This window comes from Rhipicephalus microplus, chromosome 6 (genome assembly GCF_043290135.1).
Source record: "Rhipicephalus microplus isolate Deutch F79 chromosome 6, USDA_Rmic, whole genome shotgun sequence".
NCBI lineage: Eukaryota > Metazoa > Arthropoda > Arachnida > Ixodida > Ixodidae > Rhipicephalus > Rhipicephalus microplus.
The window spans coordinates 148,218,671-148,242,015 of NC_134705.1; the positions used below are offsets into that span (position 1 = coordinate 148,218,671).

At 48.2% G+C, this 23,345-nt stretch overlaps 1 protein-coding gene across 2 annotated transcripts; it reads left to right on the forward strand.

The window, feature by feature from the left end:
• Positions 1 to 5,102: 5,102 nt before the first annotated feature.
• Positions 5,103 to 22,667, forward strand: LOC142764990 (uncharacterized). 2 transcript variants are annotated; one of them, XM_075865536.1, is made up of 4 exons: positions 5,103 to 5,298; positions 5,475 to 5,684; positions 12,526 to 12,603; positions 21,719 to 22,667. In XM_075865536.1, the coding sequence occupies exons 1-4, from the start codon at positions 5,280 to 5,282 to the stop codon at positions 21,757 to 21,759; spliced, it is 348 nt and encodes a 115-aa protein (XP_075721651.1). In that variant the 5' UTR covers positions 5,103 to 5,279; the 3' UTR covers positions 21,760 to 22,667. The 2 variants fall into 2 exon arrangements, with proteins under 2 accessions (XP_075721651.1, XP_075721650.1); XM_075865535.1 differs by lacking the exon at positions 21,719 to 22,667 and having other exon boundaries at positions 12,526 to 13,359.
• Positions 22,668 to 23,345: the final 678 nt, after the last annotated feature.

Genomic DNA, 23,345 nt, shown 5'->3' on the forward strand with positions numbered 1-23,345 from the left:
TTCTGAATAAATGGCTTATTCTGTAGCACCAACTGTGAAAGAAACGTACAGGCCGAGACAAAAAGCATTGTGGGACATATTTCCGTGATTTTAATTCATCCTAGTGGTTCGCGCTCTCGAATTCACCACGTCTTTCCCGGTTTGGTCGTATAAAGAAGTACGGCAGATAGCAGTCACTCCGGGAGTCATCCAAATACGATGGGGTAGACATGGTATGCAGAGCGTGTAGAGAGAAGGAGGAAACGGCTCAACCCTTGATAATGTTCTGTAAAGGGCTTCACCCTATAGTTCAGGATGATGGCGCAGAGTTTTTCAAAGCACTGGGGTTTAGAGACAGGATGGGCAAAATAGACTTCAAGCTGGTAGAAATAACTAGAAGGAGGTTATATCATTGGTGGCTAAAATAAAGGCACGAGGGAAAATAAATCTTTCACTGCAAAGTACCAGTCCTCATTTTCCTCTTAAAAAAAAGATAAATCTAGTTGTTGCTTCACTAAGTATTACGGCTAGGTGGCGCTAGCCGCCACCATAATCTGAACGGTACAGCCATATCAATCAATCCATTCATCGGAATATACGAAGAAATTGACAGGTAGTTGCTTAGGGCCAAGCGTTGCGAGTTGAACCAACTTCTTTGTGCATTTTTATTATACTCTGTTTCATAGATTACCTGCAAAACGCTGTGGAGGCTAGTGACACTTTTTGCAGTCGATGTGTTCCATAGTTCAATGTGCTTACCACCAATAACTTTTTTTTGTTATTATGGTGAGAAGTTATTGAAGATATTTTTCGCATTACAAACGAAAATGCCGTTAAAAGTCTGTTATTATGTGACTGGATAGCTTACAGTTTCCATGTGACGTCACATGCACTCTCTGGTCTGGGCGCGTCTTGATGACGATGACCTGGACTCTCAATCTCACAACGCAGCCTCAGTGCAGAAGAGGGTGATCAGAGTCCTTCACTCCCCGCAATCTTTTATGCTCTTCACGCTTCCTTCTGCTCACCAGTCCCGTCAAAGGGGAACACTGCGAAAGGCGAGGGTGCGCCGGCACTAATCAGGTGACACACACAGTGACCACGAGACGGGCGCAGCTGGCCGAACTTCTTGTATAGGTTGCACCTTATGTGTGAAATGGAGTATATAGTTACGAATGCCTGGTTCTCGAAGAAGGGAAGAAGGCACCTAACCGACCTCTTCCTTTTTGCAAACAGTTTGACGTCACTGCTGGCACCCCGCCCACCGGAGCAGGTGCTAGTTGGCAAGAAAGTTCATATTTCTACCGAGCAGAGCTGCGTGTCTGCATTCCTTCTACAGAAAAAAAAAATTCTACATGTTATCTTCTAAAGTCACAGCTTTTGAAAGAAGAAGGTCGTGGATGGGTCACTGCTCATAGTGCGCAATCTGCTCATTGTAGATGGATGGATGGAGAAACTTTTTTTAGAGTACCGAGAGACGCGACAAGCACGCAGTCGGCTTTCTCCTCGTATATATGGCAGCCACAAAAAAAACATTTTTGAAAGCAAACGTTCTTCTTGTACACGGTGACTGACACTTTGAGAAATATTTGCATGGCATGGATGTAAACTTACTCAGTTTCCATCGCGGCATGTGCAATGCCGTTTTAAATGAAATACAGTAATATTAGCAGCAAGGTTTTGAGCTGCCATGCGCGAAGTCGCGGATTAGATTCCCACTCATATCGCAAAATGTTTCTCAGAGATGAATGAGAAAAAAGGGGGAACATTTTTTTTGCCGTCCGTTAGGCTGAGGTTAACATATCCCCGTAAAAATCGAAGTGAAGTTATGCCACTGAATTTTTCAATAACCCAGTGAATACTCCTGCGATGCAAAACCCAACACCCTAATTATATATAATATTATGTTGCACAGTTACCTTGCTGCATTTGACATCTAGAACGTGTTTTCGTGCCTACATTGCCCCTTTCAACCTCATGCGCAAACTTTTGGTGCTCATTGCCACTTTATAAACATCGAACCAGTTTACAAAAACAAAATTTCCGCTGTTTCCCTTAACCTTAGTTCAAGTATTCCATAGCCTTCTATTAACTTTAAGTCGAGTATTCCGCCAGAGGGGCATGGCAGGTCTCCAAACTGCTTCAGAGAAAAAAAAACTCTACGAAAGCATAATGTTGGTGAATTGTCCCTTGTGGTTACAGTGTCGGGATATTTTACTTTGTAAAGGTTGCGCACATGCACGAAGACAACGAAGCGTATACGGTGAACGCACTTGTCGCCCAGAGCGAGAAAGGAAGAAGTGGATCAGGAGGATCTTTAACCAGTCGACCGCTTCTGAGCTGCCCCTCATGACCTAATAAACGGCCCCTTTCAACGTCTACCAGTCTCTTTCAAACGTAACAATATTATGCAGGTACTCCTATGACACAGCTAGGCGTCATGTCGGCTCAACGCAAACATTATAAGCTTAAGCGCCATCCGATGAAGTCGGTCTACGTCGCATTATGCCGGGCAACCATCATTGCACGCACTAGCGCTACATATCAGATTGCCGTTTCTGGTGCTGGTAATGCCCACGTTGTAGTTAATTGAAACCGTTACGCAACTGCATTTAAACAACTGGTTATATAAAAGTTCTGTGACTGTTCAACATACTCCTGTGCGTATAAAATTTGTGCATATTCTTAGCGCCACTCGTAGCGTTTCGCTCAATAAAAATATGGCACACCTGTCACCTTCCCTCAGCGTACTTCACATAACACCAATTTTAAAAGTACGTGGAATGTGCCGATTTTTTTATTCGCTCTCCGATATTTTTTCTCATAGGATCCGGCATAGCCATGTATTTGGCCGATCCGCGTTTCTTCTTCCAATGCAGTTTACGTAGCACTTCTCTAAAATGTCTGCCGACGACTTATATACCATCTATATTATGATTGTGCGATTGAACGAAAAAGCGAAAATTGAGAATGAGTGTAGGGAGGCGTGAGACCCAGCTCCGAGACGTGAGGCAAGAGGTGATATGATCGACGCCTCTTCGTCGTAAGGGTGCTGGATTTTCATTCATCACGAAGAGACAACACGCTCCGGACTTTTTCACACGAACTTACAGGCTGGTTTAAATTGCCACACATACATAGAAATTTGTCAATATAACTGCCTTTCCGGTGTGTAAGTCGATCGAGCTCGCTCCGCCAACAGAGATGTCAATAACTTGCTCAAGCGTAAGGGATTGTCGTTAAAATAATGATGCGTGAGCAAGTTCTGTATACCTTTCTCCCGACGACCTTTCTATACTAGTTGAACTTTGTTATATTCATCAACCACAGGTCCCGAGATTGAATCTCCGCTGCTGCGTCCAAATTTTCAATAAAATAGAAAAGGCTAGAGGCCTGTGTGCTTAGATTTAGGTTCACGTTGAACGGGCATAGTTGAAAATTCCGGATCACTTCACTACGGTGTTTCTCATAATCGTATGACAGTGCTGGGACGTTAAACCCCAACAGTTACATTATCATTGTTATCGCTCAACAACAGAAGCGCAAGCGTGGATGTATGAAAACATTATCGAATGTTAGCGAAAAGATATGACGCATGACAAACACGAATGACGTGCTTTCTTGAACGATGCGCTCTAAGTAAGGTGTCGACGAGATGGGCCCTTGGATCAAATAGCGGTGATTGTGTTTTATACTATCGCTGTGCATGTTAATGATTCGCAGCTTCGATTCACGAAACGACACACGGAGACGACACGGTGCAAAAAGATGCCCCACAGCTTTCGGTGTCCCTGTCCGTTTTTTCGCCCGCGTGCCGTTTTGCGCGTCATGAATGCTAAAAATATTCAGACGATGCTCAAATATGACCACGCTGAAAGCCCTGTTTATTTGCCGTAGGGGGATGGAAGGGAAATTCCTTCCATCCTCCCAAGCAACGCTTTGGTCATCAACGTTCAGCCGTCAGTTCGGTTAACATAAACACTCCGCCAGGTGTCCTTGACAGGCTTCGACTGACGCCAGCGCCGTAAAACATTGCACGCAGTATGCTTGCTGCAGCTAACAAGAGATAGGTCGATTTCACTTGAGCAAATTCCCGTTCAACTTTCGGGTTGGGTACAGTCACTAGGCACACCCGTTTTTGCTACGTTTTCGTATAGTGGCTACATTCGCAGGTGACCTCATTAAATTCGTTGCCCTATGCTTATCTCGACAATGGCCAGTTGCGTGCGAGAGCTCACGCACCGCTATGGTCTGAAATCACAGCTCCAGCTTGAAAGAAACGCTATATTGAGAAAGCGTAGGATACGCACATTCACGACGTTTTTAAAAGTTGCACAATAAAGAAATTGGAATGCGGCGAAATTAGCTACTCAGATTTCAATCTAAAACAGTCGAAAAGTAGCCAGGGCCATTTTCCCCCGCCAACCGGCGGAAATCATAGCCAGTCAGGCAAAAAGTAGCAGTGTCTAGCGACCATGGTTACACGCCCGTTCTGCCTCGTCTCAAGTGTGCACGTGATCGGTTTATTTCATTTCGTTCTGTGTGCCTCATAATGTGCAAGCCGGGCCATCGCATAGGCGCGAACTCTGGGTGGGCTCAACACACTGCACTGAAATTAGCCACGTGTCTTGTTTCTTTATTTTTTAAGAATTTAGTGGTAAGGAGGGTAGTGAAGGCGAGCAAGAATCTGCTCTTTCGTTTTCGAACTTATAGATGATTTATGGAACATTTCAAAGGCCCCTAAGCCACTGTGCGTTGAAGGGTGAGATGGTTCCTGCTTCGACTTCACTCACTCCTTATAAACGCTATCGCTTTCTCCCCACTTACTTGTTCATAGATCACGTGTAACGTCAGCCCTCAACGTTGAGCCAATCAGGATTTCGCCCTTTTCGCTTACACCCTGCTACGTCCACTTGCGCAGTCGCAGAAAATAAGTCAACCAGTTTATCGCACACGATAGTCAGGAGAAACAAGGCAGAATGGGCATTCCATGCATGACAAAGTAGGGTATGAGCCAAATCCATCTTTCGTACACCAATCAGTCGAGGGCTCATTTCATCTTTGTGTCACGTGAGCAGACTGCTGGCGTCATCGATTGCGCTACAAAAACGGTAAACGTCGCGAGGCGCACAGCGCACATGCGCGCCACGCCGAGGCAGCCAGCATTTTCAGCGGGTGGCTAGCACTCTCATTTCGTCCAATGCGAAGGGTGCGCAGTGGACCAGCGTGCGAGCGTTCTCCAAGCAAAGGCATGGCTCGATGGACAGCAGCTTCAACCTTGCTGAACAGGTGCCGCATCAATGCACCCCACCGAAACAGGTAGGGCGTAGCTCTGCTGTAGCTTAGTATATCATTTTGTGTAGTGCTCAGCTAGCCCCTCCGTTGGGTCCGCTCAGACGCTTAGGTAATACTATCATCAAGCTTTTTGCAGTTTCAGGTGTTGTTTACGGGCCTTTTAAACACACCGTCTTATTCGAAAACGCTTTCGTTCGCAGGATTTTTCGCCGACCTGCCTCCTCGAAAGCGGCACAAATATATAATCCCACCGCCGCCGCCGGATGACAGCGATGGGCCGGAGGACCGTGTCTGGGCTTCCGAGACAAGTGGTCACGGAAGTCAGCGGGGCTTGCCGATGCAAACTGGGCAGAGCCCGCAGATACGGGGCCGCCGTCGGAACATTGCAGGCCAGACACCGAGAGCGGCAGGTGAGTACTTTATGTGGGCGCTGAGCTGACTTTTTTGAACATGGCGCGAACGGAGACCATTGAAATAAGTTACGATAGTTTGGCGACATCACTGCTTTCCGATAATCACAGCCACCTTGCCCGATGTTAACGCGTTCTTTAGTTTAGCACACCATGGTTTCACTGTATCTTCTGTTGCTGTTACTCGTTCGGCCTTAATCCATGTTGGAACACGCCACGCGGGAGCACGCACGTGGGTTCATCACGCGTCTGCACACTTTCGTTATCCGACGCCATCACGTGACTGTTGAGAGTGTAGAGCCCACAGCGTCTTACGCAACGCGCTAGCGCGTTCTGGCAGTGCTTGGGCCAGTTGCGCATGCGCAATGGTCTCACCAAACACCGCATTGAAATTCGCCGTAAGCTGCTTAGCATCTGACTGAAACGCCGTTTTGTGTATGAATACAGACGATAAGCTAAACACTCGAAATGTGACGTAAATAAATATGCGTGTGATTTTGCTATACTGCCTTTAAAGAAGGCGGTAGGGTAGGGAGCGGGCGGGGAGGGCGTGTGGTGCGCCTTGTGGCTGGACCGAGGGAACGATTGTGTGCGGCGTAACGCGAGTCATCGGTCGTCGCTCCTGCGGCACCGGCAGGGCGCACCTGTTGGCGCACTAGGGTGATGTACGCAAACTTTTTCTTGAGGGGTGGAGGCATTTTGATTTCGGGGAAGGCACCTGTTTGAAAAGGTCATGTTTCGCTCAGTATGTTTTGGTCAGGAGTGCCACCCCCTGGCTACGACGCTGCTGAGATGCAAGAATAGAAGTGTCTACGTGCATGTATTTGCATTCCACATCAACCACTGAAAGCAAACGTACGCTGTCAGCGTTTGTATCTTGCCTGCGACAGTCATAGGCATGCGTGCAAACGATCAAGTCACGTTGATACGTCGGCAGAAAACTGAATTCATGGCAAAACAGACAAGAAATTCGAAGCCTGCTCAGGCTCGATTCGCCAAAATTTTCCTTAGTCGGATTCACTCTGACTCAGACTAGAATATATTTCTCAGCCGGAAGACGCTGCTGGCAAATTGGTCATCTTCCCCAGTGCTAATGTTTTTGGTGCATTTTTAAAAGGCACAAACAAGGCCACATCGCCACACTAGACACTGACTCGGGCTCTTCTTCAGTTTTAAGGTGTGGAGCACTTGAGTCTGGGTGTAGAAGCTCTCTGTACATTCCATAGGATGCGCTCTCGCACGGTGACACGTTGCGGCAGTGCCGCTTTCACCACTGTGCCCGCCTTCCCCTGCAAGGTATCTCACTAGAAATAATTCACAAACAAATCAGTCCCTCCAAGACATCACCGGTAAGGTCATGAAATAGAGGGTAAGGGAGCGAATCGAGATAGTTAAATTGTCGCGAAAGCTCCCCTTTCCCCTTTCACATGCAAGCAAAATGTGTTCGTGCACGTCCTCCGGGAGCCCGGGCTACGCAGGCATTCATCAAATTTAGCTAACCATTTTTTCAAATGTTTGCGTGTTGTGAAGTGAACAAACGAAATATTACCGATTTCTTAATAATAGATAATTCGATCAACACAAGTAACACTGTCGAAATTTGGGCTTGTTGGTGCATTGTGATGACAGCAAATAGCGCAAAGAAACGGGGACACAAGACGCACACCGCCTGTGCCGTGTGTCCTCGTCTTGTGTCTCCGTTTTTTTTGCGCTATTTTCTGTCGTCACAACACAAGTAAAATTATTTTTTGAAATTCACGTATTGTTGTAATACAGACATACACGTATTGCGAAAAGTCAGTCTGCGATTTTCCACCGTGCGTGGGTAGGCCATTTAAGAGGCCTACATTCGTGCCTTTCTTTGGGGGAAACACTTGCAAGTTTGTGACACCAGATGGCGCATGGTCCGCACCTGTCGCCATCGGCGCACATGCGCAGACTACCTACCCGGAAAAGGACAGTTATTGGCGTGCAGGTTTTAATGATAATGCGTCCTAGTGTCGTTTGCGTTTACAAAGCAGAGGATGAAATGGGTGTCACTGTAATTTTCACGCCCTTGCTTCATTTTCGTTTGTGCATCCGCCTCGTTGATTCTCTTTCTGACTCGTCAATGGCGGGGAAGGGGAATGGGGGAAGGTGCTGCCCCACACCCTGATGATGAACTTTGATTGCTCTTATAGCCACATTGTTTGCATGCCTCTTTTGCAAACTAAAGATTGATTGTTTCCGAATGGAGAACCACCGCGCAAGAAATTGAAGAAAAAATGAACACATTCGATTCGACAAGCGCTGTACTTCAAACTCGGTTGACAAAGTGTACTTTGTCACAGAGATGTTAGTACAGCGCACGCCCAGTCCACCGTGTTCCTTCGTCCTCGTCTTTTAAAGATGATAGTCTTTCTTAGATACCTTCGACGCAAAAATTTTGATCTGTCTGTCTGTACATTTGTCTGTTTGTCCACTATTACCGGGTCGGGTTCTTGAAACGGCCGACCCCATTCACAGCGACCACCAATGTTGCTCAAGGTTGAGCGTTCATGCTTGTGCAATTGTCATTTAAAAAGCAGTTATTGCGCATGTCTGGGGCACCATAACAACATGCATATATTCTGCATCTGTTACCAGAAAATGTATGCATAATTTTAAGGACCGTAGCGCTTATCACGCTGCGCTTACCATGCAACGCTTGCACGAAACGGGGAGTGTTTCCAACGCTCTACCCGTCGCCTCGCGTTCTACACCTTATCACCTCTGAGACGGGCGCGCCCGGCCACGTGCTTTGTTTTCCAGAAGAAAGTGCCAGATGGTGCTCATGGCTCACGTGTGATAGAGTACCTCGATGCGCGCGCCCCCGCTTAGATTGGTGTCAGCCTTTGTAAGGGCAGGTGCCGCCTCCTCGGCCTTAGCGGCGGCATGGCCGCCATTTTGACTCCACTCAGTCACTTCTGCGTGTTCGCTGCGCCCGAATAATTGTGCTGGCGCTCGCTTTTCTCCGCTTTAATGCGCTCGCTACCGTCACCGTAGCGGGTATTGCGTGCCGCAGGGCACTAATCATTGCAAAAACTCTGGAAGCTGTATTGTTTCCTAAGAGACCCGAAATGAAGGCCTTTTCAACAGTGAAAATCAAACATGACAAGTGGCATCCGACAAACAGATCATCCATTCACAGCGTAAGTTTCCAGCCGGTATTCCGCATGCATAATTTGTACCGGCACCAATTTCGTGTAAGCAACAGACGCGCTGACGGCTGTATGCTTGATTCTCGTGTGCATGAATCGCGTATTTCACTTCGTAAACATTGCTTGCTGCTCTTTGTTGGTACTGTATCTGCCCTTCATTCTTGGTTTTACTATGTGCGATGAGAACTTTATTATTAAATATACATTACACGTGTTTCTTTGCAGATGATGTCCTTGTTTTTTTTTTCGTAATATTCATTTGTGGGAACAAAGCTTTGCGCAGCGGCGGTGTCGTACCCACTGAAGTGTAAAGAGTGTGTGTACGTTCCGGAATCGCCATATGATCACGAGAGACGCGGTATACATTGGAGGACTTCGGAAATTTTGAACAGGTGTTTTTATGTAACTTGCACCTAAGTTTAAGAACTCCGGCATTTCATCTCCATCGAAGTGGGGCCACTGCGGCCGGAATTTGATTACCGACCGTTCGAGCGCCCAAACCATTACAAAGCCCCACAGGTTCTTTCTTTCTACGATCTTTTCCTCGGTTCAGGTACGCCTTCTATGCTGGTGTGATGACCCTTGTAAGCATGTGTGCAGTTCAAATTTTTTTCATTGTTCCTGTACTTCAAGTTTTCTTTTCGTCCTGTCTCGAATCATTACGCAATTGATGTTGTTGTTTCAATCATTTACGACCACTGCGAAGCAACTAGTGACAGTACTCGGTGAATTCTGCCATGGAGCGTATAATTTGAGTTGCTTCTGGCAGCGCTGCAATAATGCACAAAAATAAATTATTTCTACACTGGATGATAATAGGGGAAACGGCAGGCATGTACACACGCACGCACACACACCGTCAGTATTTAAACTCTTTCAGCACGCATTATTATTTAAGTAAATAATTTATTTAGTAATACTGTGAGCTATCAGGGATCATACGCAAGTGCTTATGCAAACTGTACTCGCGAAGCGTCCATACAAAGAAGATGCATAAAGACAAGACGGGGCACCGCTGGGTAGAATGAACACGCTTTGTCGCAAAAAACAAAAAAAAAACAAGTCAAGTTGTGCGATGAGAAGATCGTGGAGAAATAGTTAATGCCATAAGAAAGGCGTCCGCCTCAGTGGTACCGTGGGCACGGTGCTCGGTTGCTGACGCGAGGCTCACGCTTTCGATCTAGGCCACGGCGGTCTCATTTTGAATAACGTAAAACACCAGAGGACACCCATGTACTGTGTCAGTGCAGGCAAAAAAAAAACTGATTGTCAAAATTGCTGCAGTCCTGCAATCAGGCGTCATTTTAGAACGTAAAAGCCTCAGATAATAATTAACACTAACAAAGAGAGCATATAAACGACACCACCGATATAGATTTAGAATCCCCTCCGTGGTAACCGGCGTAGGGATTTGTTTTCAACATGCAAGAGTCAGCGTCTGCCTCTAGCGCATAAATCATGCGCAAGCCATCAGCTTACATGAAATATGCGCTCCCTGCATGCATTCAGGCAAAATTAACTCTAAAAGATGTCCAAGCTTCAATAAGAAGAAAAGCTCGCTAGCTTGCACATGTTTCCGGGCGTATCAGGGCACCACACGAGCGTTGCGTAGCGGGCTTCGCATACGGTCGAGTTGTGGTGGGGAGGCGCAATGGCGGCGGTCGTAGCAGATGACGCGGCTGTCCTCACCCTCAGCGGAGCGCGCGGGCATCAAGGCACCCTAACGTGTGACATGACTTGATGCGTTCGTGAGCCTCCGCTGCCCGCTCGAGGCACTCTAACGCAGCGCCTTTGGAGTACCATTCACCGATTTTTTTTTTTTTGCGCAGAACATCAAATAAATGTTTTGTTCACTCTCTCCACCCACAAAACTATCGTCTTTCGATGACATTTGCAGATTACATGCAGATACGGCGCCAATTTTTCGGGCTGCGGTTCTTCATATAAGCATGTAACAGATCCTTAAAATTAGTCTTTTTTGACTATTTTGATGGCGTTCTAAAGTTTTACGCACCCTGCCACAATCTTGTAGTTAGTCTATGGCTGTATAGGCAACTGATTGTTATCGCTTCAAGTTATTTTTTTTTTGGATCGTTATTGTGGCTAATGTACTGTTCGCACCTCCATTGTAGCCCCAACCCAACACGCCGTTGAATAATTAAAAAAAGAAAATGGCAGCATATCCACGGAGTGAATGATGGGCAGTGGGGCGAAGCATTCGTCGGTCCATTCGTTCTTGCTTCCGTCCGTTCCTGCGTACGTCTGTGTAACTGTCCATGCGTCCATCCACCCGTCCGTGCGTGCGTCCGTCCCTGCGTCCGTCCCTGCGTCCGTCCCTGCGTTCGTCCATGCATCCGCGCCTGCGTCCGTTCATGCGTCCATCCATGCATCTGTCTGTGTGTCCGTTCGTCCATCTATTCAGCACTCCAAGTACCACCATCTCGCATCTTTTCATCATATATTCTCCATCTAGAAGCACCGCCGTCCAGCGAACATTTCAAGGACTAAACGGGAAGTGGCACATGCACGCTTTCTTACGGCTTGCGCTTCGGGTTTACTTCCCACGTTTAAGCGCCTCGAGTTCATGGTATATACTAGTTCACTGTATTCATGGCTATGCGGCCCAACACTCGCTAAACCTTTCTAAAACCAAGGAGGTTACACCCAGCGAGTATAGCGTAGCAACCCTTTCTTGTCAGATCGTGCTCAATGTACATGCCAATAGCTGCTAATGGGTATCGCAGCGTGCGCGTTACCTAAAGGCCGAATGCTCCTGTCTCCTATTCCCTCTTAGCAGCCATTAACATGTGCATTGAGCACTATCTTTTATTCTTCAACAACGCACAGAAGAAATCTCTCACCGGTACCACCTTGGAGGTCAAAATGGTAAGGACCGCTACTTCGGGTATGTGCCACTGGTGGTTACGTACTACGAGGGACGCACAACCCACGCCATAAGGAGCTTCGCACCTAAAATAATTCCGGTACACCTCACGCTTCATTGCGAAGCAGTTGGCGAGGGGGTGCTTATGCCTAATTTTTGAAAAGGCGAAGTTCCTCATGGTCGAGGCTTGTCCGTTGGCGTTGTGCACGAAAGCCGCCACTGACGATGCTGATGATGCTGATGAAGAACAAGTGCGTTCCAGAACACAACTTCTTTCTGAGCCATCACGGCACACTCTGCAAGGTACCCACTATGCGCCACGACGATGAAGCTGATGACCATGAAGATGGTGATCATGGTAAAGGTCTGGCTTGCGCAGTAAATGAGGTCTAGGTATGCTCTACTATGCAATTCGTGAGACTGGAAACAACAAACAACTACCAGGGGAACGTGGCCAGACCTCCTCTGTCAGTTTCACGCCAGATCTGATACCGCAAAGTAGTAATAATGAAGGGAAAAAGAAATTCACAACTCCATCAAAACACTACCAGTTGTGACCAATAAACATTGTATCTAACTGTGCCGTGCTTGGCGATCATTTACATGGCTGAGTGTCCTTTTTCACAGGTGATTTATGGTAACACCGAACGACCGTACTGCTTCACCCACTCACCATTATACACTTCGTGGTTATACCGAGATTTTGTTTTTCTTTTTAGCTCGGACGTGTTTTTGAAAAGGGCACAGTTTGCTAATACTGTATTGATTTCTTCTGCAGGGGAGGTGCGCCCGCAAATCCATCCAGTTGAGACCGAGGAGGCCAGAGAACAGCGCGTCAGAAGTGTCGGCGTCATCGGTACGGCAAGTGTTCAGTGCAGCTCACAGTCGCGACGCCGCCCCTCGCCACCGCCTTCGCAAGGGTGCGCATTTTGCCGTCGTCGGCAGAATGCGCATTCTAGTGAACGCTAGGGTTCGCGCGGCCCGTAGCACCAAGCGCCGAGGACCCACGCTAAACACAACCGTTCGCGGCAACCGATACGCGCAGAAGAGACTCGCTCAACTCTCGCCCGCCACCAAGGCTTGTCTGCCGCCAGGGGTCACCGCCGTCGTTACCACCCTAACAAGCATAATGATGATAGTGGTGCTCAACGCGAACACAGCGCCATCTATCGCCCGGTGGTTGTAAACCAAAACGTGGCTTTTGGGCGAGACATGTCCGCCACGCGGCGCAGACAACCTTACAGGGGGTGTCAGCACCCCCACAGACGAATGTTGCGATTTGCCCAATCTTGTGCCACCATTGCAGCGGGATATGTGGTGCCACGGGCGATAACAGCCCCAAGCGATCTTATTGCCCCAAGAAGCCAGCGTACAGATATAAGATGTCGCTCCTCAAGAGCACTTCTCGAAACAGCATGGGCAAGGGGAAGAAATGATTTGCCAGGACTGGTTTCAGGCTGCTGAGTGATGGGCTGAAGTCATTACCATTTATTGTGTACATTAGCGTACCTAACTTGTCACTGAACCTCACCGCTTTTTAACCTCCCTGCCTTTTCTCTCTATTTATCTCTCTCTCTCTCACCGCTTCAGTCTCCATTTACTAGATTTTGAGTTCGCAACGTACGTTATATTGCCGCGCGCTTGATCTGCCAGCGCAAAAGAGGCAGACGAAGTGGCAGTTCCCCTCGTGCCATTGTTCTGTTTTGGCTGCGCTGAGCCGACCGCTCTTCGGACTTTTGTGAGGACGCCTTAAAAACGTCTCCTGTCTCTTTAACGTGACATTTTAATGGTGGAGGTGCTGGGTAACCTCACCTATGCAACAGACTCCTTCTAGCAGCCGGAACGTGACCCAAAACCCAGAGCTTACGCCGGTACACCGTTTCAGTCGGAGGATTCGAGGACTGTCCCCCGAGTTTGTGCCTCACAGTACAAGTACGTCGACTGGTATGGAGAATACTGTTGCTGTCACCGCTTCCCCTACCGCTGGAGCCGCCGCTGCTCCAACCGCTGCACCCGCAGCTGCACCCACTCATTACACGCTACAAAAACCACGTGTTCCGAGTCCCTTTCGTGGTGGCCTCTATGAAGATGTGGAAGATTGGCTGGCTGAGTACGAGTACGTAGCGGATTTCAACGGGTGGGACGAAGTAGCGAAGCTCAAGAATGTGTACTTTAGTCTTCTGGATGGTGCTCGCACATGGTTCCAGAACCGCAAGGGCCTCCTAACGTCGTGGCATGAGTTCTGTCACAGGCTCCGCGAAACGTACTCGAGTCTCGATCGTCGAGAGCGCGCTGAAAGGGCCCTCCAGTCCCGCATGCAGATGCCTAATGAAGGTGTGGCTACATACGTGGAGGATATGGTTCATCTGTTCACTCGCGCCGATCCAACCATGCCGGAAGACAAGAAGCTGCGACATTTGATGCGAGGTGTGAAAGAGCAGCTCTTCGCTGGACTCATTCGTAGTCCGCCTAGAACGGTCGCGGAGTTCCTCACTGAAGCCGTCGCCATGGAAAAGGCGCTGCAGCAGCGGAACCAGTACGATCGGCAAGTGAATGCTACCTATACCACCGGGCTAGGCTCGTTCCCGACCGACGTGGGAGCGCTTCGCGAGCTGATACGTTCGGTTGTTCGCGACGAGCTACAACAGCTGCAACAGCTGAACCAGGCGCAGCAGCAGCCTTCCACGAATTGCATCGCCACCATCATACGTGACGAAGTTCAGCATGCGCTCGGCACACCTCGCCGCGAGACACCAACGCAGGTTGCTGCACCACTTCAGGCGTTCGCAACTTCAAGTGAACCTCTAGGGGTGACCTACGCAGACGTATTGAGACGCACCGTTCCGTCGTCCACGACACCATCCCCAGTGAGTGGTTTCCAGCGCACCACTTATACCGACACGTTCGAACACAACGCACCTGCACCAGTCCCACTACCAGCCGCAACCCCGTACGCCACACTGCAGTCCGCACAGGTGGTCCCTTATTTTGCAGACACTCGACCCGTCATGCGTAAATCCGACATATGGCGCATGCCCGACCGACGACCGCTTTGCTACCACTGCGGTGAAGCGGGTCACCTCTACCGAGACTGCCAGTACCGCCGACTTGGGCTGCAGGGTTTTCCTGCCAATTCACCCCGCCCCCGGTTTGGACAGAGACCACCAGAAATTGAAGATTTTATCGCTCGGCAGAACGTCCCACTCAGGCGTCAGTCGCGCTCACCGTCACCGCGGTCGTCATCTTATTCAGGCAACGGAAATCGAAGGCCGCAAGGACGGTCTCCGAGCCCTCGCCTGGAAAACTAACGCCAGCGACCTTTCGAGGCGAGGCCGCTGATTCTCGACGTGATGAAGACCTCGCCCTCCAATCGACGCGACATCGGACCAACGGAAATTCGACTACGCCGGCGCCTGTATCCCAGCTGAGCGACTTTTCAATGGACATACCTGTGCTGCTCGACGGTCGCAATTTAACTGCCTTAATAGACACTGGTGCTGACTACTCGATTATTAGCGGACAATTGGCACGTACCTTGAAGAAAGTGATAATGCCTTGGACAGGATCGCATGTACGTACAGCTGGCGGACATGTTGTAACGCCGGTTGGTTTGTGCACGTCCAGGCTACAAATACGAGGCTGCACGTTTTTGGTCAGCTCCATCGTGCTACGTGACTGCTCCCGCGAATTAATTCTCGGCCTCGATTTTCTTCGGGAATATGGCGCCGTAATCGACCTACGGCGACGCTGCATTTCCTTTTCGACAGTCAACGCTACGTCAAGGGACTCCAACCGCCGTACAACCGCCCTCCGTGTTTCCGACGACAGTGTCACAATACCACCTCGTGCAAGTATCCTAATTCAGGTGACTTCCGAAGGAACCAGTGACGGTGAAACAGTGGCAGAGTGCAACGTCTCCCTGCTGCTGGCGCTTGGAATTTCTGTGGCACGAGGCATCATTGACATTCGGAACGGTACAGCCGAGGTCATGATTACAAATTTCACCAATGAGCATCGTCACCTTTTCCGGGGCACTGCGGTCGCCTACGCTGAAGCCTTGGAGGACGTCATTGAGTGTTTTGCCTGTGAAGACAGTAGCCGCAATGGACAAACCGTAATAGATGTCGACATGAACAGTGCACTGCCAGAAGAGAACCAGAGGGCCTTGCGAGAGCTATTGTTTGAATTCAGGGCGTGCTTTGCTCAGTCGTCTAAAGTGAGTCAGACGCCAATTACACAGCACAGGATAATCACTTACGACGACGCAAGACCTATTCACCAACAGCCATACCGCGTCTCGCCGACAGAACGCGCAGCTATCAAGCAGCAAGTGAAAGAAATGATCGACGACGGCGTTATCCAGCCTTCGAACAGTCCCTGGTCCTCACCGGTCGTTCTGGTTAAGAAGAAGGACGGTACGCTTCGCTTCTGTGTAGATTACAGAAAGCTCAACAACGTCACAAAAAAAGATGTTTATCCGCTGCCGCGTATTGATCACTCGCTTGACCGACTACGACGAGCGAAGTATTTTTCTTCCCTGGATTTAAAGAGTGGCTACTGGCAAATTGAGGTTGATGAGCGCGACCGCGAAAAAACCGCCTTTGTCACGCCGGATGGCCTCTACGAATTTCGGGTGCTACCGTTCGGACTCTGCTCTGCGCCAGCTACCTTCCAACGCATGATGGACACTGTGTTGACTGACTTAAAATGGCAAAGCTGCCTTGTGTACTTGGATGATGTGGTCGTGTTTTCAACCAGCTTCTCCGAACATCTGAAGCGACTACGACAAGTACTTGAGGCGATTCGGACGGCTAACCTTACGTTAAAGCCGCAAAAATGCCATTTCGGTTACGAAGAACTAAAGTTCCTTGGACATGTCGTAAGCGCAGAAGGCGTCCGTCCTGACCCTGAGAAAACCGCCGCTGTCGCAGCCTTCCCGACTCCTGCCGATAAGAAAAGTGTGCGGCGGTTTCTTGGTCTATGCGCGTACTACCGGCGCTTTATAGGCAATTTTTCGAAAATTGCCGAACCATTAACTAGACTCACTAGAGACGATACGCCGTTCGTTTGGAGTGCTGAACAAGAATCAGCATTCACAGAGCTTCGGCTTCGCCTGGCATCACCACCTGTTCTTGGACATTTCGACGAGGAAGCCGAAACAGAAATTCATACCGACGCCAGTAACGTCGGTCTGGGCGCGGTACTCGTCCAACGGCAGGAGGGAATTGAAAAGGTTATCGCCTACGCAAGCCGAACCCTAACACGCCCGGAGTCAAACTACAGTACCACGGAGAAGGAGTGCCTTGCTGTCGTGTGGGCAATTGCTAAGTTTCGACCTTACCTTTACGGCCGTCCATTCAGAGTAGTGACGGATCATCACTCGCTGTGCTGGCTTGCGAACCTCAGAGACCCCTCCGGACGACTGGCAAGGTGGAGCCTACGTCTGCAGGAGTACGACGTCACTATCGTGTACAAGTCCGGTCGTGCACACGAAGATGCGGACACGTTGTCACGCGCGCCAGTTGAGCCTGCCGCTCAGAGCTTCGAAGAGGACTGCCCTTTCCTTGGCTCCGTAAGCGTAACAGACTTGGCTTTACGGCAGCGAGCAGATGCTCAATTGCGACCTATCATTGAACATCTAGAGGGCCGCAACGTATCACTGCCCCAGCATATAACTCGCGGATTGTCATCCTTCTGCTTACGACAGGGCGTGTTGTACAAGAAGAACGCAGCCGCCAGCAACAAAACTTACCTGTTGGTCGTCCCCGCAGAGCTGCGTGAGGAAATTCTATTTGCCTGCCACAACGAGCCTCCATCGGGCCATCTGGGCATCACCCGAACCATCGCTAGGGTACGAAAGTCTTACTACTGGCCGAAACTTGCCGCTTGCGTTAAACAGTACGTTCAAGCCTGCCGCGAATGCCAGCGCCGAAAATCCCCATCTGTTAAGCCTGCGGGATTACTTCACCCTATCGAGCCACCCAGAACACCCTTCGATCAAGTCGGCATGGACCTCCTGGGTCCGTTTCCCTTGTCATCTTCCGGCAACAAGTGGATAATCGTCGCTACAGATTATCTAACCCGCTATGCTGAAACTAAGGCGCTTCCTAAAAGCACGGCTTGTGAAGTTGCTCAGTTTTTCATCGAGAGAATTGTATTACGCCACGGTGCTCCATCCTGTGTCATCACAGACCGAGGAACAGCGTTTACAGCAAGGCTCCTTGAACAAGTTTTTCAGTTAAGTTACTCCACGCATCGCAAGACAACAGCGTATCACCCTCAGACAAATGGACTGACCGAGCGGCTTAACAAAACGATGACTGATATGCTGTCTATGTACATAGACGTACAGCACAAGACGTGGGATGAAATACTGCCTTACGTAACATTCGCGTATAATACCGCTACGCAAGAGACCACACGATTCACTCCGTTTCGTCTTCTATACGGTCGGGACGTTCAGACGATGTTGGACGCAATGCTCCCATGCGACATTGACAACATCGAGAATCTCGACGAAGATGCTGAGTGTTTCGTGCAACGAGCCGAGGAAGCACGTCAACTAGCCCGCGTAAACATCAAGAAACAACAAGGCGTCGATGCACAGCGCTACAACCGCTGCCACAGACAAGTCGATTATAAACCAGGTGACCAGGTGTTGGTTTGGACCCCTGTGCGCTGCAAAGGTCTCTCTGAGAAGCTTCTCAGTCGGTATTTTGGCCCGTACAAAGTGCTACGACAAGTGAGCGACGTCAATTACGAAGTCCTTCCGGACGGAAGCCAACCACCCCGACGCCGACAGCTACGACCCGAGATTGTGCACGTGGTGCGGTTAAAACCGTACCACACACTGTGACAATGTTTTTTTTTTACGATACACGCTTCGTTTAGCATCGAGGCGATGCTCTTCAGGGAGGAGGGGCAGTGCCGCGCGCTTGATCTGCCAGCGCAAAAGAGGCAGACGAAGTGGCAGTTCCCCTCGTGCCATTGTTCTGTTTTGGCTGCGCTGAGCCGACCGCTCTTCGGACTTTTGTGAGGACGCCTTAAAAACGTCTCCTGTCTCTTTAACGTGACAATATATTGTAATATTTCACCTCTTCATGTCAAATCGTCGAGTTTCCTCGACAATGTGGTGTTGTGTGCTTTGTATTCCTGTGTCTGTCCGCGGTGTGCCCATGCTCGCCTCACCGCTGTTCTACTTGCGGCGGTAACACCGGACCAAGTAGAACAGCGGTGAGGCGAGCATGGGCACACCGCGGACAGACACAGGAATACAAAGTGTGGGGTCTACGGACCCAGAAGACCAGCGAAGGGCCGTCCGGCAGCTCGAGGTCGCACTGGCGCTGCAAAGGCGAAAGGGGGACACCCTCAGTAACCCGAGCGGCGACGGGGCACGAAGGCCTTGAGGTCTAGGCCCGCGTGACATTAGGACTTCTAGTGTAACGTGAGATAGGGTGAACCCCACGCCCTGCGCGGCCGGAGGGAATCCCGCATGCTGGAACCCAATAAAGTTTATTCTCTCTCTCTCTCGCCTCACCGCGGTGGTCTAGTGGCTAAGGTACTCGGCTGCTGACCCGCAGGTCGCGGGTTCGAATCCCGGCTGCGGCGGCTGCATTTCCGATGGAGGCGGAAATGTTGTAGGCCCGTGTACTCAGATTTGGGTGCACGTTAAAGAACCCCAGGTGGTCGAAATTTCCAGAGCCCTCCACTACGGCGTCTCTCATATTCATATGGTGATTTTGGGACGTTAAACCCCGCATATCAATCAATATGTGCCCGCGCTCGCCAACACTGTTTTTTTTGTATGGAACACCAGCGCAAAATTAAGGAAAACATAAACAAACAACCAAAAGGGGCACACAACACAGGTTGGTGTGTTATGTGGATCCTCAATTGTCATTCCATGCTATTTAAAAAAAAGTTCTGCACTACTGTTTGCAACCAGCTAGCCTGCCAACCAGCTGTACAACCAGATGTACAAGCAGCTAGCCTGCCACTGCCACTTGAGCAAGTTCATTTTTATGTCATCACGATTGGTTAAGGAATGCACTAAAAGGTGTTTCAAAGAAAGTAAACGCACTTGAAGTCTGGGCATCTATGCTGACCTTAAGTTCTTTGTGTGTCGTTGCTGAGTATGTAATTGCCAGAGTTAACACTATTTAGAATGAAACGGCAATTTCCTGCAAATTTGTAAGCCTCGTTTAGTGACTCATACGTACTTATCACGTTTGTTTTTTATAGGTATTTCTGAAAATGTAATAGTATATATTAGTAACCACTTCTACTTCAATATTTTCATAATCATTCGCAAGGTTCTGATCTCGCAACGAAACGGATGTTCTTGTAATCTTCCACCTGTTCTAGTAAAATCTTTATTCTCTCGACATTATGGTTTTGTGTCTGTCCTGCATTTTGGCGTCTCCTGTGTCCTCACACTTGCCAACACATTTATTTTGTTGATGACACCAGCGAGAAATTGGAAACGAACTTCGACAAAGCTACGCACAATACATGTCACTGTGGTATGCAATTCTTGATTGCAAATTTTCTTTAAATTTGAGCTATCATTTGCTAGATCACGTAGAAGTAGCTGGCCCACCACTGCCACTTAGGCTAGTTCATTTTTCTTGCATGTTGTATGTTTTTGTATCAAGATTGGTTGAGAAGAAGTGCACGAAAGGTTGTTTCAGACGACCTAACTGCACTGGTTTCTCTGGGCGTCTGTGCTGGCCATCACATACGTGCGCAGTAATGCCCTCGGTGGGGGGCGCAGGCTGGTCGCAGTGCCCCTTCCCTATTATATCAAAATATAGGACTGACCGTGCCCCCCTTTTACGTAACTAAGACTCCCCTTGTCTCCCTTTGTGCACACGCGTATGTTGACCATCAGTTTTGTGTCTACTGTTGAACATGTAAAAGCTGGTGTGAACCCCGTATTCGTATGTTAAAGAGCTCATTGGTTCAAAATTTTCACTCACTTGCAGGAACTCGTTGCATCGATTTCATATTTGCTTATTTACAGCAAAATAGCCTAAAAATCATTACCATTAAAACTTAATGGGCATCAAAGTAAATAAAGAAGAGCCTTTTGCAAATGCGCATTTGTCTTGTTTTAAAGGGGCCCTGAAACGTCTTTTTAAGTAACCATGAAATTCACTGGAAAAGCCTATTGCCTCAAAAATTCAACGCCGCAAACATTTTAAGAACTGTCCAGTACGAGCGGAGTTACAAAGATTTGTCACACGCTGCAATTGCATTTTCTATTGTCCTGACGAAAGCGCTGGAAGCTAAGCAGAGGAAAATGGGAGGGGCAAACAAAATACATCACGTGCGTATTGTGACCTTGATGATTTTTTCTTTCGTTTTCTTTAAATACGTGGCTTTCTCAGTGCAATCGCGCACGTACACATGGACAAGTGACGGCCTCCCGCGGCGATCTTTGTAATGACCGAGCACGCCATGTTCAAATCAGCTAATGGCTGATAGATGGGCATTCTACTAGCGATTTTTGAGCGTTTTCCGTCGTTTGTCGAGAGAGAAAACAATTTTGACCGTACTTTGATAATTTATTGTGAATTGCAGGCTCGTGCTGTGCTTTAACATTTGGCTCGCGTGTTGTCGGGAGCCTCTACTACTAATCGGCAGCGTTTTCTGACCATGCTCAAGAAGTGTTGCAGGGCCCTTTTCATTCTTTTAGTCTTCCTTTTATGTGCATGAATGCTTCATTATGTAGTTATGCTTTCAGATGAAGAGGTTTATATTTGTGTTCGACTGATTTATTTTCACACCATGTTATGTCGCAGGAACACATCATTTTCTTATTACGGGCCACACGCTGCTTCATTTTTACCTTATTTTAACGCATAGTCTCGCACACCGATGGTCAAGTGTCTACGGTATATTCGTCATGTAAAATGCCAGAATTCATCGCCTATATTTAACAAATATTTTGTTTGTCTTTTTGCTTTCAGGGTCTCGTATTCCTCGCAGCCAACGTGTTCCTGAGCAGTAAGGCAAGGAACGGCTTGCTGGCTTTAATTGATCAAAACGAAGAAAACATGAAAAAGAATAGTCAGTGCCTGCAATTATCAATTGTTAATATCACCTCTAGAATGAATGCCTCGCATAAATAACATTTCCATGCGAATCATTAAGAGGAAGCCCTTGAACCTGAGTATCATTAGCTGTGCGCATTATACATTCCTGTAAGGATCACAAGTTCTTTATATTTACAACTGTTTCGTAGGTCTTCACAGGGTATTCACAACTGGTGGCATCAGCTATTTCCATGTCTGAGGAATACGAGTGCTATTGAAATGGGATATGTTTAAGAAAAAAAACAGAAAAAAATATTTAGAAGCAATAGAATATGGTTCACCTAAAACTTTGCCATTGGGAATCGGCTGTGACACAGGCTGCACAAATGAGCAAACATGCGTTACTCCGATCATCAATAAAAATTCTGTGCTTAGCCTCCCCGCCCCTTCCCCACACACTTTTGTAATAAAATGGGAATGTTACAGTGCATCAGGCAAACCCTCCCAATTAAAATAGCTGATGTGAAATCCTGCACAACTAGTACATCAAGTGATAAGTAAGCATACTAGCTAGTCATATAGTCTTCATGCATTTGTTCTAGAGCTGTGCCGTGTGGGTACACATAAGGTTTGTCATTATCATTGTGTCAAAGGTTTATGGAACAGAAGCACTGGTTACGAAGTCTGATCTTGCTGCACGGAAGCCTAGAATAAAATATTATTTGTGTTTTCTTAGAAATAAGTGCAATTGTAAACGCTGACTTGTGCTCATTTATGATTCTTGTTTGTTTCAATAACCTATATCGCAAAGTTTCAAAAAGAGCCTCTTCGATGTTTCTCAATTTTTGTGATAGTAATAAAGACTAAACATGAATAACAGAAACGCGCGTATCCCTTTCATTGTTCACTTTTTATTTTGTGACTGCAAAAAAGCGGCTGCAGCAGAGCTTTGCTCAAGTCGGTCACTAACCTTCATAAAATAGTTAATTCATTGCGACTTGTGAAGAGACTGTTTCACGCTATAACGCATGTAAGCTTGATGACAAATATACAAAACCTTCACCGAAGAATGGCCATGTGATGACACACACTTCTGGAAAAACTTCGACCATAGCGGGGATTGATTGATTTGTGGGGTTTAACGTCCCAAAACCACCATATGATTATGAGAGACGCCGTAGTGGAGTGCTCTGAAAATTTCGACCACCTGGGGTTCTTTAACGTGCACCCAAATCTGAGCACACGGGCCTACAGCCTTTTGACCTGCACCGAAAACGCAGCCGCTGTGGCCGGCATTTGATCCCGAGACCTGCGGGTTAGAACTGATGATCTTAGCCACTATAGACAACGGCGGTGGGGCAGTACTGCAAGAAGTACTCGAAACAGAGTAAACGACAGGTACTGTGACCGTTTGAAGCAAAGACCTCTCGCCGCACCATTCAATCAACTATTTTTTGAAAACTCATAATTGCGAATACCCACGCAATCGAGGAAGACATCGTTAATCTTTGTTAAGCGCAGATGGCGAGCGGCCTCAACGGGGTGAAGTGCATTTGACAGG